We start from the raw sequence: 18,420 nt of genomic DNA, 5'->3' as shown, positions 1-18,420 counted from the left end.
TGTGCATTAGCAAGCCATTGCAGTGTGGTTACTTTCTTGCATTTATCTAGTGCAAGTGCAATCACAAATCCTCATCAAGGGCTTTCGTGCTCTTTACTCTCTAAGTATTATCTGAGGCATAAAAGCATTTTTATACTATCAGACAACATTATGTAACGGTTGTACTGTGAATACTCAAGTTTCAGCACCAGCAGCTGCCACAAGTGAGCTTTGAATGTGTTTAATCAGTGAAGTAAGTCTCAAGTTATGAAGCTCATAAACACAATAACCCGGAAACTCAGCTTTCTCTTTACCGCAGAACTTTTGATACCTAGAGTGATGGATTGCACACTGCCTGCACTGAGGCCAACACTGGAGTCAGTGGTGTTATTAAACGTCACATCTTCCAGACTCCACCATTTATCAGAAGAAATGGCTTGGAAATTATTTGTCAGAGCTTGACTCACTGCTTTTGAAAAATCATCCCATGATGTCTGTTTGCAGATATTTAAAGCACATATTGTGTTCTCACATTCAAAGTTATCAGAACTGTAGTTGCTTGGTTGAATCTCACCCACTGAAATCCTTAAGGGTATTTTAAGAGCATCTGTTGAAAGAATAAAGAGAATTAGAATTTTTTGAAAAATATATCCTGATAGAAAAGCAGCAAAACTATAATGTAAAATAAGCAAATATGAACATTTTAAAAGCAAATTCAAGGGCAGCTTTAATATTTCTTTAAATAACATCAATTCAGTGTTCTCATACTAGAGTAAACTTTGGTCTTTCATCTCTTCATGGTTTCTTTGGAACCAAGGTTGCTTGAGCTGTTAATCTTTCCTTGTATCTTTGGCCTTTTCTTCTTCACTGACTCATTTCCTTCAGCATGATTCTCAAGTTCTTTAAAAGAATCTGAGAAAATAGGGGCCTTCTCTGAACACTGAATTCTCTGTATTGCCCTTTCTCCTTAGCTTCATTGATAATGTCATGAATGAGGCATGTTATAAATACTTTATGTATATAAAAGCAACCATAGCATGAGTCTATGGGTCTTTAGTAGGGCTGTTGATGACAGAACATTGTGGATATCACTCATTCACAGGGTGGCCAGGAGTCAGAGCTGACTCAATGGCATGTAACATACACATGGCTCTATAGGTCAATGTGCTTAGGTTATGGCTTCAATCACACAAACTTGATCTCAGCCTCAGGTTAAGCAGTCTCAGGTTAGCTGTGAGTACTCGTAAATTGCCTCCATTTCTCTATACCCCAATTTCTCCTATACAATAGAAGAAGGTACAATCAAGGTATTATGGAGAATAAACAAACTCACATTTGGAATGAATTTAACACACTGCTACATGATAAGTACTACTAAGAGTGTGATAAATGGCAAACAGTATAGTAGAAGCTTCTAAAATGCTCTTTCCATCCTCTCTGTGACACCAACTGACTGAGGTCCCACTTAGGTGGGCAGCAAACCCCATGCACTTCCTTTCATATGAATTGATTTAGATACTTACCAAGTCACATATCATTATTCCCAAATCCTCTATGTCTGTTAACTCATCACTGTAATTAGCAAATTAAATATTTTATGAACTGATTAAATGAGTTACTATTTCTAAGAAAACTAAGTTGAATACTTTAGGGACACAAACAAAGGAGTTTCTAAGAAAAAAGGCATGTAATAAAGTACATGAGAGGCAACTACATAAAATTAGTAAACAATTTAATTATCTCTATACAGATACTATTTTTAGTTTGTTTCACAAATACAAGATCCGTTCAGGAAAAAAGTCCAGCCATTTTAATAATGAGAATAGTTTTGTGACATTCATGTGACCTGGCAGCCCAGGAGAGTAGACTGGAATGAGCATGTATGAACAAAGACAATGTCATTGTACTAGTCAGTGGGGGTGGTAGACACCACTCAGTGAGCATGTGTACTGTGTGGCTGTCACATTCAAAATGACTGAGCAAGGAGAGCAATGAATCTGCATCAAATTTTACATTAAGCTTGAATATTCCTCCACAAAATCTATCTGGATGGTTCAGAAGGCTGTAGCTATAGGCAACTGGTAATGGGCAGCTTCATCACAACAACATGCCCACTCATGCATCACATCTCCTGCAGAGATTTTGGCAAAACATCAAATTACCCAGGTGACTCAGACCCCTTACAGCCCAGATTTGGCACCCTGATACTTCTGGCTTTTCCCTAAGCTAAAATCCCATTTCAAAGGGAAGGGACTTTAGATCATTGGTGGCATTCAAGCAAATACCATGGGGAAGCTGATAGTGACTGGGAGAACTATGTGAGGTCTCAAGGTGTCTGCTTTGAAGGGGACTGAGGTTTCTTTTATTTGGTGTCTTCTTCAATAAATGTCTCTATTTTTTATGTTATATGGCTGGATACCTTCTAGACAGACCTCATATATTTAAATCCCCAAATAACAGATATCATATATAAAGCATTGAAGGTGTGGTTGTTCAAACAAGAATAGTATGTAGAACTTCAGTCAGTAGAGACATACTAAACTGAAAACTTCCACCTAAAAATTAGAAAAAGTTACTTCAAATTAAAATAAAATGTTCAAAAACGTGTATTTTTATGATCCCAATTCTTAAATTGGCTTTTCCAATTAACTGGCCAAGTAGTGGATTGTTTTCTTTTCTGGTTGTTAATACTCAGTTCTCATCTTAGTTATCACCAGCACCTGAAAGAGCAGATGTCTCTGCTCTCTGATGAACATTCCTACTGGATTTCCTCATACCTCAATGGCTACTCTTTACTGTCATTCCTTTGTAGGTCCCTCTACTTTTTCAAGGTTTCTTAATGACAGAGTGTTGCAAGGCTCGTTTTTCTTATTTTCTATCTGCGTTCACTTCCTTAGTGATCTCATTCAGTCCCATGACTTTAAATATCATCTACAGACTGCTGACTCTCAGATTTACACATCCAGCCTATACTCACCTCTGAATTCCGCTGACTTGACATCTCTGTATAGTTCTAACAGACATCTCAGATTCTTACACTCAAACTGAACTTCTGATCCTTATTAGCAAAATCTGCTTCACCCGTAGCCTTCCCCTTGACAATTGACAGGGACTCCATCTTGCCAGTTAGTTGAAAATCTGGAGTTATCCACAAATCCCCTCTCTCATACACTTTATTTAAATTTTATTTTTCAATTACAGTTTATATTCAATATCACTTTGTATTACTTTCAGGTATATAGCATTCCCCTCACTTATACTTCAATTTCAATCCAGCAGAAGTTCGACTGGCCCAACCTTTATCTATATCCAGAACCAAACCCCTTCTTACTATCTCATTGGTTACAATCCTAGACTGAGCCATCAGTATTGTCTCTTACCTAGAATGCTACATCAATGGCCTAGGAAGTCCCCTGATTTTTACCTGTGACTTCTTATAGTTTATTCTCAACAAAGCAGCCAGTGTGACTATTAAAATGCACTTCAGATCCTGTCACTCCTACACTTGAACACTGACATGGTTCCCCCCTAAGTCCTTAGAATGCTGCAAATTTTGACAAGATCAGGCCCCCTAACCCACTGTATCTTCAAATTTCTCTGACCTCTCTTCCTTCTTCTCTCCCCTTGTTCATTCTAATCCCGTTGTCCTGACAGTTCCTGAGGCACACAGGTATGCCCTACCTTAGGGCCTTGTCTACCTGATGTTCTTCCTGGAAAACTCTAACCTGAGATATCTACATAGCTTCCCTTCTCCTCCTTTGAGTGTTTGCTTGGATGTCTTGTCAGTGAGGGTACCCTGTCCATCATTTTAAAAACTGAAATTCCTACACCCATTTTAAAAACTCCCATTCTCTGTCCTGCTTGATCTTTTCCATAGTACATATTACCACCTCACATATTCTAGAATATATTATTTCTTATGTTTATAGTTCATTTCTTTTCTCTTAACATTAAAATACAAACTGAAGTAGAATTATTTATATGGCTAGCTGAGAGAATGGACTGAGTGATAATCTCAACATAAGATGTCACACATACTATTTTGTATGACGTAGTACTACATATTTATAACCCCACAAGTAAACCTTTCATATAATGTGCTGAGGGCATATATTCTTCAATCTGGAAGACACCAAAAAAATCACCAATTATCTTCACAGACAGGTAGGCAAATAGATGTGGAAAGACAACAAACTCGCCTAGGTTCCAGCTCGTGGCAAAGTACCCAGCCATGATTTCTCACACCCTTAGTCTCATGTCTACAAAGACATCCTAAGTCAGAAGAAAAGAATAATAATCACTTAGACTTCTTTCCTAGGAAGATCTTTCATTATCTGAATATCAACTACTTCTGTAAAAAAGCCATTCTACATGGAAAAAATAATTACCATAGCTGTGATCAATAAAGAGGTTTTTTTTTGTTTGTTTATAACAGCTAGGGTTCAAAGAAAGGTAAGCAGAGAATGAGAAAACAGAGTGGCATTATTTTTCCCATTGTCCCTGAGGCCCCACACTGTGGATGAGGGATGAATAGTGACACTGTGAAAGGTACTCACTCAGGTTCTCCAGCAGATGCTTGTAGTTATCAGTGGTGATGTCATGTGCAGTCCAGCCACACTTATCTCTCCTATCTGGCTTGAGTCCTTCATGGGTAAACAGGATTTCTAGGCAGTTCTGTCAGACAAGAGCTCTATTACCTCATGTCCAAATGAATAATCTTGAGCTTAAGCCCCCAGGGAAAAGTCTGTTGCCCACAACAAGCAAATCATGAATTCTCAGCCAGAAATCTTATTTCAATTTCAGTAACCCAAATATACAAATTATTCTTAACAATGTCTCAAAAAGAAAACCAAAGAGTACTTCATTTAACTGTGAATCATGGTATCAAAACATTGTCCACAGAATAGCCTCTTAGGTTCCCAGAGAAAAAAGATTAGTTTATTAATCACTCAGTTTGCACGGTGAAGTTAGGAAAGAAATTGGCTTCAGCAGACAGTATCCCTCTATGGTAATTTGGCAATGTGAAACAAAAAGACTTATGCTACAAATGGATGCTACTTGCTGTCTTTTAGACTATGAACTGCTTTCCTGGTCATATAAGTGCAGGGCTCCAATTTTAATAATTCTGTCCTTGAAAGCACTTTTATATTAAGATCTTACACTGTCTTTCTCTTTTTTTAAGATTTTGTTTATTTATTTTTAGAGAGAGGGGAAGGGAGGGAGAAAGAGACAGAAACATCAATGTGTGGTTGCCTCTCATGTGGCCTACAATGGGGCCCTGGCCCGCAACCCAGGCATGTGCCCTGACTGTGAATCGAACTGGTGACCCTTTGCTTCACAGCCTGCGCTCAATCCACTGAGCTACACCAGCCAGAACTGTCTGTTTTTCTTTTAAATTTAAAATACATAAAGACCATATTGGTTGAAATTTTAGAAAAATATTCCCAATAGATAGTAAAGTTATATTCCCTCTTCTGTGCTGCTTAGGAAAAAATCTTCACTCAAAAAAGATCAATTACCTACAAAATGACAAGCCTTATTTTTCAAAAATCTTCAAACCAATTTAGAAGTATTGCAAACATTTTCTTTTTTTAAATATATTTTATTCATTATACCATTACAGTTGTTCTATTCCCCCTCTTCATTCCCCTCCACCCGCACACTCCCTCCCCCACCATTCTCCCCCCCTTAATTTATAACCACGTGTCTCAAGTTCTTTAGATTCTATATTTCCCCCACTATTCTCGCCCTCCCCCCGATCTATTTTCTACCTACCATCTATGCTATTTTCTGTGCCTTCTCCCCCCTTCTCCTCCTCCCACCTCCCTGTTTCTAACCCTCCATGTGTTCTTCATTTCTATGGTTCCACTCCTGATCTAGCTGTCCTCTTGGTTTGCTTTTGTTTTAGGTGTGGTTGTTAATAACTGTGTGTTTGCTGCCCTTTCACTGTTAATATTTTTCATCTTCTTTTTCTTATATAAGTCCCTTTAACATTTCATATAATAAGGGCTTGGTAATAATGAACTCCTTGAACTTGACCTTATCTGAGAAGCACTTTATCTGTCCTTCCATTCTAAATGAAAGTTTTGCTGGATAAAGCATTCTTGGCTGTAGGTCTTTGGATTTCATGACTTGGAATACTTCTTTCCAGCCCCTTCTTGCCTGGAAGGTCTCTTTTGAGAAATCCGCTGACAGTCTGATGGGTACTCCTTTGTAGGTGACTGTCCCCTTATCCCTTGATGCTTCTAGGATTCTCTCCATCATTTTGGTCTTGGCTAATGTAATTATGATGTGCCTTGGTGTGTTCCTCTTGGGTCCAACTTCTTTGGCACTCTCTGAGCTTCCTGGATTTCCTGGAAGTCTATTTCCTTTGCCAGACTGGGGAAGTTCTCCTTTATTATTTGTTCAAATATGTTTTCCACTCATGGCTGTTTCTTTCCCCATTCTGGTACCCCTATAATCCGGATGTTGGAACGTTTAAAGATGTCCTGGAGGTTCCTAAGCCTCTCCTCATTTTTTTAAATTCTCATTTCTTCATTCCTTTCTGGTGGGATGTTTTGTTCTTCCTTCTGGTCCATTCCATTGATTTGAGTCCCAGTTTCCTTTCCATCACTATTGGTTTCCTGTGCATCTCCCTTCATTTCAATTAGTTTAACCTTCATATGTTCCTCTAATTTGTGACTATGTTCCTCTAATTTGAGGCTATAATCTACCAGTTCTGTGAGCATCCTGATAAATAGTGTCTTGAATTGTGTTTCTGAGAGGCTGGCAATTTCTCAGTCGCTTAGAGTTATTGGCTCTGGGACTTGGAGTTCTTCTTGCACCATCTTTTGGGCTGTTCATGCCTGTTCTGTAGCAGGATCAGAGCCCTAAAGTGTTCACTAGAACAGGGCAACTAAGTCGCTGGGTTGTGACGTTGTATGTGGGGGCGGGGTCAAAGAGGGACAATGGCTTCCCGCCTGCTGCCTTGCCCGGTGCCGCAGCCACCACCGTCACCAGGCCCATGCGTTTTGTTCCACTGCACGAGAGTGTGCCACCGCCGTCAGCCCTCCACCACTGGGTTCGCCCCCTGGGGCCTGTGTGGTCCGTCTCACTGTGCGCAAATGTGCGACCACGGTCAGTCTGCCCCACACCCGGACTGGTTCCAGGCTGCCTGCGCGCCTGGGTCGGGGGATCTGTCCTGCCTGACCCTGCTCCGCTGCTAGCTCCGCCTCTCTTACCGTCCCCGTTCAACGGTTTGTAGTTGTCGGACTTCCATATAATTCCGTTTTCTGGTCTTTGGGTGGGTCCTATTTCTCCAAACCTTTGTTGTGTTCAAACTTGGTTGTGGGAGAATGCACAGTGTTTCCACCTATGCCTCCATCTTGGCGGAAGTCCTGCAAACATTTTCTAGTAAATAATTGCATGGCATGATGTGACACCAGGCTATTTATCTAGGAACTCTACTAGCTTAACTTTGGCCACTTCATGATTTGTTCACTGATTTCCCACAAGAACAAGCACAAAACTGAATAGACCAGAGTCAAGGAAAAGGAACTACCAACCAATGCAAGCAACATCCTTCTCATCACTTATACACACACACAGGCTTTGATATAAAATACCCTTTTTATGTTTGGAAAAGCACACTCTTTTCCTTTTTATTTTACTCTTTTTGCGAAGTAGAAGATTTACATAGGACTTATACAAATAAGTGTGCAGCTTGAAGAATGACCATAAAGTGCAATGCTTGTGTAAGGAACACTTTGTGAGCTTCCATATCAATCTCTAGCCCCTGCTTTCTCCCCCCATAGGTACCAACAATTCTGATTTTTAGTATTAGAAACTGTCTAGCCTATTTATGAACTTTATAAAAATGGAATCATAGTGTAGCCACAGTTTTATATTTGGCTTGTTTCAGTCAACATAATGTCTATAAAGTACATCCATGTGTTGGGAGTAGTCACAATCCATCTTTTGTTTTATCCTTTTTAAAATTACTGTGTGGTATTGTGTGATGTGAACATACCACAATTTATAATCTCTTATTGATGGGCATTTGGATCCTTCCATGAACATTCTAGTCTGAGTCCTTTGGTAGACACATGTACACATTTCTGTTGAGTACATGTACCAGAGTTGGACTGCTAGGTCACAGGTATCCACATGTTCTAAGTCAGTTTATACTGCAAAGTGCTTTTAAAGAACCTATACCAATTGCCACTCCCACCAGGAGAACATATGAGCTCCAATTGCTTCATATTGCTCTAAAACATACTTTAAATGCACAAGGAATGCAAGTTTACAGGAAGTAAAGGAAATCCCTAACAGCCAGAAAGAAAACCAAGGAGTCAGATGAAACCACCAATTAAGTGAAATTTGAACAGGAAACCAGTGCTGGTTTAAGGGCAAAGCTGATAGAGACATGTTTTGGAGACTGTGGGGATGGAAGACTAGGCCTTGGGACCCACAAATTGGAGAAGCTGAACCAGAGGAACCCTGGGTAAAGAAAATCTGCCTGTCTGCAAAGGGAATCAGCTCAGACATCTGTTTCTCACTGCCTCTGCTCAGAGTAGAGGACTTGTCCCTATAATTATAATCAAAGTCTAGCTTTTGTGGGTCTGGGATTCAGATCTAAGAAATCACTATGTCAAGAAATTAATTGAAAACAAAGTGAAATATATAAGTAACACTTCTAAACAAACTGTTTTATTAATTAGCACAAAAGCAGTGAATGCATAAGGCAGTTAATGAAAAATTCAGAAATGCTGACCTAGAGATGAACTCTAAAATGAGTATTAAGTAGAATGCAGTCTGAGCACTAAACTGTGAATTCCCAGAATATAAGAGAGAAAACCACATTTGTTATACAAGTTAGTACCTGCAGCAAAAGCCTGTAAGAGTCAAAACAAACCTGGATTGTAATCCTGCCTATATAAATTATTTTAACTGTATCTTTGGTAAATTATTTAACATTTTTTGGCTTCAGTTACCTTATCTGTGTTTCAAATGTCTATTTTAATAGGAGTCGTTATATCATGTACATGAAACTAATTATATCATTTACCATCTCTGCCATGGTCCTTTAAGGAGAGCTGAGAAGCAAGGTACCAGTACCATGGGGACTAAGTAGAAACCCCAAGTCCAAAGAGCTAGAGATAAAATCATAGTCAAGGCAGAGAGCTAAGAGTTTGATATTGGACAGAGGGAGTGACAGCAAAAGCAGTCTGCAGACACACAGGAGGTAAGGTCCAGTGCAGGTGCTGGGAACAACCTTGGGTGTGGGTGTACCCACTGTTTGCAGGGCAGGGGAGATGGAAGCTGTTAAAATGGGAAATAAGGGCATAAGCAAAAAGGTAGATTTGGGGGTGAGTGGTGAAGTCAGCTGTGAGTGCTAAGACGGCTGGAGTCAGCTGGACTTAGCACTGTGAATCAGAAGTCGGCTGGAGTCAGCTGTGAGTGCTAAGAGTTTGGATGCTTTTCTATTGACATGAGGGTATGATCAGGTAGCAAAGTGTCACAATCGGCTCAGTTCCTAAAACCAGCTAGTGCATTTGGACGATATACTGGAAAGGAAGAGGGTGACAGGAAGGGAGCTGTTAGAAAGAACTATAGTAATTTACTCCTTGACTCAACAAACATTAGTACTTTGGGCCAGGGACTCTGCCGGGCATATACAAAGATGGAAAAGTGATTTTGGAGAGGAGGCAGAAAAGAAGAGAGGCATGCAAACAATTACATTTTTTAAAGATTTTATTTATTTATTTATCTTTAGAGGGGAAGGAGAGAGGGAGAGAAACATCAATGTATGGTTGCCTTTCATGTGTCCCCTGCTGGGAGTTGGCCTGCAGGGAACCAGCCTGCAACCCAGGCATGTGCCCTGACTGGGAATAGAACCACGATCCTCTGGTTCACAGGCCCGCACTCAATCCACTGAGCTACACCAAGCCAGGGCAACAATTACAGTTTTAAAGTACAAACTCGCTAACTGAAGTGTGAAGAGGTGCCCTGGGAATATCTGACTCTTGGAAGCCAAGACTTAAGCTGAGATGTTTTCCAGGCAGAGAAGGGTCAGGACAGGAGAGGAGGCCATTTGAATAATGGGAGCAGCAGATGCAAAGATTGGGAGAGAAGAGAAAGCACAGGCTGCCTGCATTGCAGTCAGTAGTGCCTGGTTAGAACAGGAATGCATTTGGGAATGAGACAGTAAGTGCACCTGAGGAGGTAGACTGAGGCCAAATTAGGAAGGGACTTGTCTGCCATGATAAAGGTCACTTATCTCAGAAGTAATAGAGCCTTGCAAAGACATTAAGCAGGTAAATGGCATGACCTTTGGTCCTGCTTGCAAGGCCCCTCTGATGACAGTGTGAGGAGTGGGAGTGACTGGGTGGAGAGATGCCACTGGTGCCTGCACAGCCGATAGTAAGGGCACTCCAAGGACAGTGCTCATCAGGCATGAGGGAGGTGACATATTAAAAATTCAGTCATAAAGGAATAAAATCTAGAATTGTATTGATCAATTGAAATCATTAAGTTAGGAAGATGAAGCAAGTGAACACAAATGGCAGATGATGTTTTCAGATAAAGAAAGGAAGAGCAAGAGAGAGATGGCAGACAGGCTAAGGAGCATAAACATGGGGGCCCAAGGATTCACCGACTTCGAGCTGCTGGGTAGAAGCAAAAATGGGTATGCTCATCAAAAGGGTTACCATGTAATTTTCTAAATTGGGACACTTTTAAGAGTAAAAAGGAGGCATTGTTAATAATTACACTGATATGACGGGTATAAGCAAGAACTGTACTAGCCAGAGTGGGAAGTTTGTATCTTTAGTTACCAAGGAAATGCCTTGTAAACTGTGGTCATTGGGGAGAATTCAGAAAATGGTAAGTTGGGCAAGAGGTAAGATTTTGGAATCTCTAATACATTGCATTCTGAGGATAGATAAGATCACTCCAGGGAGTAAGTACAGAGTGGGAGAAGTGGGTCAAAATCCAGATCAATGAAGGTGTTGGTGGAAAATATTGCAAAGTCCATGAGCATATCTCTTAAAAGTTTATGTCAAAATAATTTAGTTGGCTAAGTTTATGCACTGCTGCTCAAATTAGGCAAGAATGCCATACTCTGCACTAAACACTGTGGAATGTATATTAAAAAAATAGTCTTCCCTTTGCTTACGCAGAGCTAAGTCAGTCTGGTCTTTCAAAAATAATTTTATAAAAATTAAGAGAAAGGGCAATAACATAAAATGGAGTAAAGACAGCCTTTTCAACAAATGGTGTTGGAAGGACTGGACAGCTACATGCAAAAAAATGAAACTTGAGCACCAACTTTCACCATACACCAAAATAAATTCAAGGTGGATAAAAGACTTAAATATAAGCTGTGAAACCATTAAAGCCCTAGAGGAGAGCATTGGCAAGAAAATCTCAGATATTCCACGCAGCAATATTTTTACTGATACGTCCCCTAGAGCAAGGGATATAAAGGAAAGAATAAACAAATGGGATCTCATCAAAATTAAAAGCTTCTGCATGGCTAAGGAAAACAGTATCAAGATACAAAGAGAAGCAACTGTTTGGGAAAACATATTTGCCAATGATACCTCAGACAAAGGTTTAATCTCCAAAATATACAAAGAACTCACTCGACTCCACTCAAAGAAGACAAGCAACCCAATTAAAAAATGGGCAGAGGACTTGAACAGACATTTCTCCAAGGAGGACATACAGAGGATCCAGAGACACATGAAAAGATGCTCGATATCACTAGCTATCAGAGAGATGCAAATTAAAACCACAATGAGATACCACTTAACACCAGTCAGAATGGCTATCATAAACAAAGAAACAAACAACAAGTGCTGGAGAGGTTGTGGGGAAAAGGGGACACTAGTTCACTGTTGGTGGGATTGCAGACTGGTACAACCACTATGGAAAACAGTATTGAACTTTCTAAGAAAACTAAAAATGGCCGTGCCTTTTGACCCAGCAATTCCACTCTTAGGAGTATATCCTAAGAATCCTGAAACACCAATCCAAAAGAACCTATGCACCCCAATGTTCATAGCAGCACAATTCATGATAGCCAAGAGTTGGAAGCAACCTAGATGCCCATCGGTCAATGACTGGATCAAAAAACTATGGTACATTTACACAATGGAATTCTATGCCACAGAAAGGAAGAAGGAACTACTACCCTTTGCAACATCATGGATGGAACTGGAAAGTGAAATAAGCCAGGTGGTGAAAGACAAATACCATATGATATCACCGTTAACAGGGATCTAAACAAAACAAACAAGCAAGCAAAATATGACCAAAGACACTGAAATAGGGAACAGGCTGACAGGGTCCAGAGGGGAGAGGGGAGAGAATCATAGGGGAAAAGGGGATGGACTCACATGAACAAGTATAAAGGACACATGGACAATAACTAAGGGGGGGTGGAAATGGGAGGGAGGTGGGGAGCATGGGGTGGGGGGCGGGCAGGGTTGGGAATATAAGACAGAAAGCTGTACTTGAACAAGAATTAAATAAAAGAATTATTTTAAAAAATTAAGAGAAAAAAATAACCATGGAAAATCAAAAACACAAGAACAGATTCCAAAGAATAGATTTCTATTTATCATGAATAACCTCTAGTCCCAAAGATATGGTTCAACTTCACAGGTATCCCGTCTTTCTCCTCTCAGTCAGTTATCCAGCTCTGTGTGACACTTGATCACTTTTTTCTCCTTTCAGCCATGATCTATGAGGAGGGAATTGAAATCTCAGGGCCCCAAGTAGACCTCTGCACTTCAGACACACACTTCATCCAGAAACCAGTTGAAGGAAGATGGTACAATGTGAACAGAAATTCCTGACACTCGCCCAGCTGAAAGTGAAGGATGCATCAGGCAGACCACAATCCTAACACAATCCAAGAGTGGCCTGAGGATGGTGACAAGAGGGCCACCATCTAATGAGAGGACAATGGGCATGCCCAGAAATGACTTCTAGGATGCTGGAAGTAAATGTCTGGAAGACAGTTAAAAAGCCAGATGTGAAGATTTGGGTTTGGGACTAGTTATTGCAGAAGCCACAGTTGAAGCTAAAAGACTGGGTAAATTCTTAAAAAGTAGGACTAGCCAGCTGCAAATGGAGCTTGGAAACTGCTTACAGTCAAACAGAAGAAAAAATCTGGAAAAACAAAAAGAAAACCAGGTCATCAAAGTCAGAGGGGAAGCAAGGAAGGGAATAGTGTTGGGGGAGGAGTTTGCATTAAACAATCAACTCAGAGAGACTGAATAAGAGCCTAAGTGGTTAAGTGGTAAGAAGGCAATGGCTTTGGCAACATATTAACTAGAACTATAATCTCCTCCTGCAGTCAAAAAGACACACAGTCCCAATATAAAGAATTTATTTGTATGAGAGTTTCAACAGCAAGGATGCTCAAATCCACACAATCTCCCCAATATGTTTCTGTGGCAGGAACTTGACATATCAAAGTTCTCATAACAGAACAGAGTTTCACTAAGACAAGACACTCTTCTAACTACACACACTAACTGATGAAAACAAAGGTTTATCCTCAGTGATTAGTTCAGTTCCAGAGTCCTACCCGAGTTTTAGAGAGAGGTACACCTAATAATACCAAACAAAAAATAATGATTTGCATAGATTGCTTAACTGTTGGGAAGAAGACCAAGGATAAAAAATAGAAAAAATACTGATTTAGAAATCTGATCTCCTACAAATCGACCTTGGGGAATTAGTTATATTAATTTATAAGACTTAATTTTTCCATCTGTAAGATGAGGATGTTAGACTGGATGAGGTATGTCTCTTTGAACTCTGAAACCCCACAGTTCTTTATTAAAAAATGTGAAAACTGAGGTCACCTTGGGTGACAGTACTACTACTTTATGTAGACTGGACACATATATACTACTGCGAAGAGAAAAAAGTCATTTTTTTAAGTTACTTGTGGTCAATGCAGAACCTTTTTACATGATTACTTCAGAAGTGTTTTTTAAAATTTTTCCAGAAAATTGTTCTTCACAACTTAGTGGTAAATGGATTACCTCTCTGGAGAACTACCTCAGCCAGAATATAAACTTTGTAAGGCAAATGATGCAAAAATATTTTCCAATACCTTTGACTAGGAAGGAAGGCAACATGGTATAGTGTGAAGAGTAATTAAATTAGGCAATATGGGCTTCGTTCCTGACTTCAATCTATTAATCCTTCAAGGCTTAAATGTCTTTATAATCATAATAATTAGAAAATGAAGAAGTCAGACTGAAAGATTAAGTATCCACTTCAGGGCTAAAAATCTATTATTTTAATCTATTATTTTACTTATATGTGTTTGAATATTGTCAGTCAAGCTCAAGATCTTTCTTTTCTTATTGAAAATTCATCTTATGCTTCTTAAAGTAAGAGAACACAGGGAGAGACACATTCCTTGTGAGAAAGAGGTCACAGTTCCTTTTATTCAACAAGGACAGAGCACCCACATTTGCCAAGTGCCTGGGGACCCATGAAGGTAATCAAGGGTGTATCAAAAGCACCAGCACTAATAAGGAGTCATAATAAAAAAGCTGAGCAACAACACAAGCACCCTACACTGTAGGGTGACTCATGCCAGGGAGCAGGTTCTCCTCTCTGCCTAGCATAAGGTTCAGTAGCTGAATATTCTAGATCAGTCATGTTCAGGTTTTGTTTTGCTCCTTTATTTCTTTTTGTCTTCAGGTTGAATACATGTATACTTACTCCTACCAGTAGCATACTGCATTATTCTCGAAGATTTTCCTTAGGGGGTTTAGAACAGGTTGTAAGCTACCCTTTCCACGCCCCATTCAACCATTAAATGAGATTCACTGTCATAGATTAATGGTCTATTTTCAAATTTAAACTTTCCACATTTCTCATTTTTGTCTCCTAAAAATTTTATGTCAAATGCTATTAAATTCCATGCAAATCAATACATATTTTGTATATATATTAAGTTCACAAGATTTTTGTAGTTTTTTGTTAAAGAACAAAATGAAAAAACTGCTAATGAAGAATACCTTACAATTAAACCGAATCACACCTTTTTCTCATTAAAAAAAAAACAAAAAACAAACAACCAAAGCCCAAAATTACCAGCTTTTCTTCTAGATCACAATAACAGGAAGTTATCCAACCAGGACCTCCAAATGCATATTTTTAGGTATTCCCATATGTCTCCAACTGAAAAAAACATATCACAGCACATAAACTCAGCATGTCTAAACCCACATTCTATCTTCTTGATCACATGATATCACTTCTTTTTTTGGGAACATCACTATTACCCTTCTATTCAGCTTCCTCATTTTCCATATCTAATCTGTCTTCAACCCTCGGACATTTCTAGTCTGAAATATCTCTTATTATTTCTACCACTCCCATCATCTTTAAGTTAGTCTCTCTCCCTTGATACCCAATTTCTCATAATCCTGAATCTTCTAAAGGTTTTTGCCAAATTAATCAATTTAAACTAGAGGGCTGATTACTTTGCTCCCCTGTGCAAAACTTTTCAATGGCTTTACTCTGACTAGTAAATAAAGCCCAAACGCCTTAATATGTCACTGAAGGCCGATGACATTCTATGAAACTCCCAGTCCAGTCTTATTTCTTCTCATTAGCTCCGTTGGAGCTATTACCCACCTGTCCTCCCCATTCCCTGTTCCTATTGCTTCCTCCATCTGAACTACTCTTCCCCACTGACGATGGCACTTCTAGCCCACTCTGCAAGGATAAATATCCAAATAATATTTAGCTCCTCTTGAATGAGTAATTTCTGAGCCCAACACTCCTGCAAATCTGCTCTCTGAAATATGGGCATTCTCTTTTTTCCACAAAAATAAAAATGTGCATTTTCTACTGTTCCTACCATACACTTTTTAAAAATATAATGTCCATGGTAGTTGACATTCTGTTATCTTTAGTTTTTTTGTGCTTATCCTACAGCTGTCTTATACCCCACACCCTTGCCATTGGACTAAAGACTTACCTAAGAGCATAAATGATCCCTGCAAATGATAGCATACACAGTGCCATGCACTCAGAAGCTTCCTACCAGCTTATTATTCTAGAGCATGGTATTTTCAAAATGGCATAAATAGAAAAAGAAGTTTAAATGAATGTCTCACTATATCACTTCTTTAATATTCAAATCTTTTTCAACTTTAACTGGAAGTAAAATCCAGAGCTCCTTCTATTAGCAGGACAACACAGGTAGGGCATCCTGAGGCTGTTCATGTTAGAAGGCAGGTATTTGAGTTCAGGCCCTCCCTCTAACTAGTATGATGGGCTTGGTACTGAATCAAACACCCAGTGGACTAAACCAACACCAGTTTTTTTCCTAATTTTAGATGAGATATTTCTAAAATTACTCTCCCATTTTTTGTTAACAAATTCCAAACATTTTTTATAAAAAGTCTCATATACTCTTGACCATAAATATTCGCTGGACAGAAAAAAAAATCAGTTCCTATAGGTAGCTAGCTAATCACCTACTGCAATGGTATCATTCAGTTTCCTATTATCTACCTGACATACACTCAGTCAACAGCAGACAACTTTGCCACTCATCAAATCACAACTGCAGGAGGTCAGCTGCCCCAGGCACACCTTAAAACCCTTTGAAGCAGCAATACGGGCAGCAGTCCAGCCTTCTGTTAGCATGGTTAATGAGGTCTGCAGGAACAACAGGTTTGGCTGTGCCTTCCGGACTCTCTTCTTCCTGATCCAAGTCAAAAACATCCAACCTGATTTCTTCCTCATGCAAGGAATTTCCACGAGTTGGTGCTCCATGATACATAAGAAGCTTGAGGCTGTCCACATTGCCAGTGCCCACAGCTGCGTGAACTGGTGTCCAGCCATCCTGAAAATAAAATGACCAGGGGAAACTGTTGATTATGATATTAATATTGAGAACAATGTTACTTGAAGTTCACTTCTAAATGTTCCCGAGCATGGACCATTGAGCTGGGAAAAGCAGGCATTCCAATCCTGAATACCACTGATGAGTTGAGTCAAGTTCTCCGACCTCTGTAAATTAGTGTATTGCCATTGCTATAACTCATGTTTGCTATTTTGTAAGAATTTCTACTTAAAAGTTAGCCATTTGGAGCAAGTAGGTGCTACCCAGGTCAGTAATTAAGCATTATGTATGGAGAACCAAAATCTCAATTTAATATTACAAAAGAGAGTAAACTTTAGCATGAAGAGGTTTTAAAAAATGTATATCTAGCTACAGTGTACTAAATACATGCTATTATAAGCCGGTTTTATTTATAGGGCAGAGTCCTAATTCTAGTGATCTTAAAATTTTATGTTAATGATTCTGGGAGATTCTAGATAATAGGGAAAAGGTATGCATACAGGAAAAACAGAGCCAAATTACTTCATGGTGTGCGTATGGGTCTCTATTGACTATTCCGTAATGGCAGTGGGTCACTGATACATCAAGCTTAGAAATGTTCCAACTAAAATGATTGGGCCCATTTTCTGGGATGTATTACTTTGAAGTCTCAATCATCCACTTAGCTGGTTTCTAGAGTAGACTCAACTTTTCTCTAGGGCAATGGTTCTCAGGTATAGGCCCGAGATCACCAGCAGTGCATTATCTGGGAACTTGTTAGAAATGCAAATTCTTGAGTATCACTCAAAAACTACAGAATCAGAAAATCTTCAGGTGTGGTGAGCAATCCAGGTGATCTGGATGCACTAAAGTTTGACAAGCACTATTCTAGGGTAAATCTTTGTTTCCTTGGAGTGTTATATTTTCTTATACAGAGATGAGCCTGCCTTCTATTCAGGTATTTGTCTTCATTAGATTTTTAACACTTCCGTAAAAGAACTGAGCTTTATTTTGGTGATTTTTGTTTTGGCTTTATTTTATTTTCCTACCTTTATTTTCCTTTTGGCATGTTTTTTCATGTGGTGTTGTTACCACTAGACAGTCTGTCCAAAGCCCAGGGAATCTCCCCCATTGAGCAAGATGGCAGCAGGGGGAGGTCCTCAGACTGAGTGCCAAAAAACCACCAAGATAATTGGATAGGAAAAAGTCCCCCATTCCAGTACCAGATTGGGTGTGGGACCAAGGGAAGGCAGATACATGCACCACAGAAGTCAAAATGGTGCAGGAGGAGGTGGTGGACTAACAAAGTCTATCAGTCTAGCCTAGAGAAAGAAGGGACTGGTTGGGAGGTGGACCCACCTAAAGTGCTCAAAAGTTTGCAAAGTTGATTGGTCATTTTGTGAAAGCACCTGGCCTATCTCACACCCAAGCTAATATCCCATGGAAACAAAAAAAGTAGGTTTGCTCTCTCTGGCTCTTGGCTCACTGGCTTGGGACCTGCACTGGTACAGTGCACTGGCCTGTTCTTTCCTTAGCAGCCACATGGCTCATGGCCTTCGGGAGGGAGCCTCTCTCACTCACCTGGTGAT

The 18,420-nt window shown here is 39.6% G+C and overlaps 1 protein-coding gene across 1 annotated transcript in view; it reads right to left on the bottom strand.

The window, feature by feature from the left end:
* The window catches only part of CTTNBP2 (cortactin binding protein 2), a 207,229-nt gene that overhangs the window by 74,751 nt on the left and 114,058 nt on the right, over positions 1-18,420 (bottom strand). Inside the window, 4 exon segments of the mRNA XM_037064207.1 lie at positions 311-586; positions 4,536-4,653; positions 16,600-16,645; positions 16,647-16,852. Coding sequence (XP_036920102.1) covers positions 311-586; positions 4,536-4,653; positions 16,600-16,645; positions 16,647-16,852 — 646 coding nt within the window.

This window comes from Sturnira hondurensis, unplaced genomic scaffold (genome assembly GCF_014824575.4).
Source record: "Sturnira hondurensis isolate 20B ecotype Veracruz unplaced genomic scaffold, ASM1482457v3 Scaffold0014953, whole genome shotgun sequence".
NCBI classification, from domain to species: Eukaryota; Metazoa; Chordata; class Mammalia; order Chiroptera; family Phyllostomidae; genus Sturnira; species Sturnira hondurensis.
This window is presented reverse-complemented; position numbering and strand designations above follow the sequence as displayed.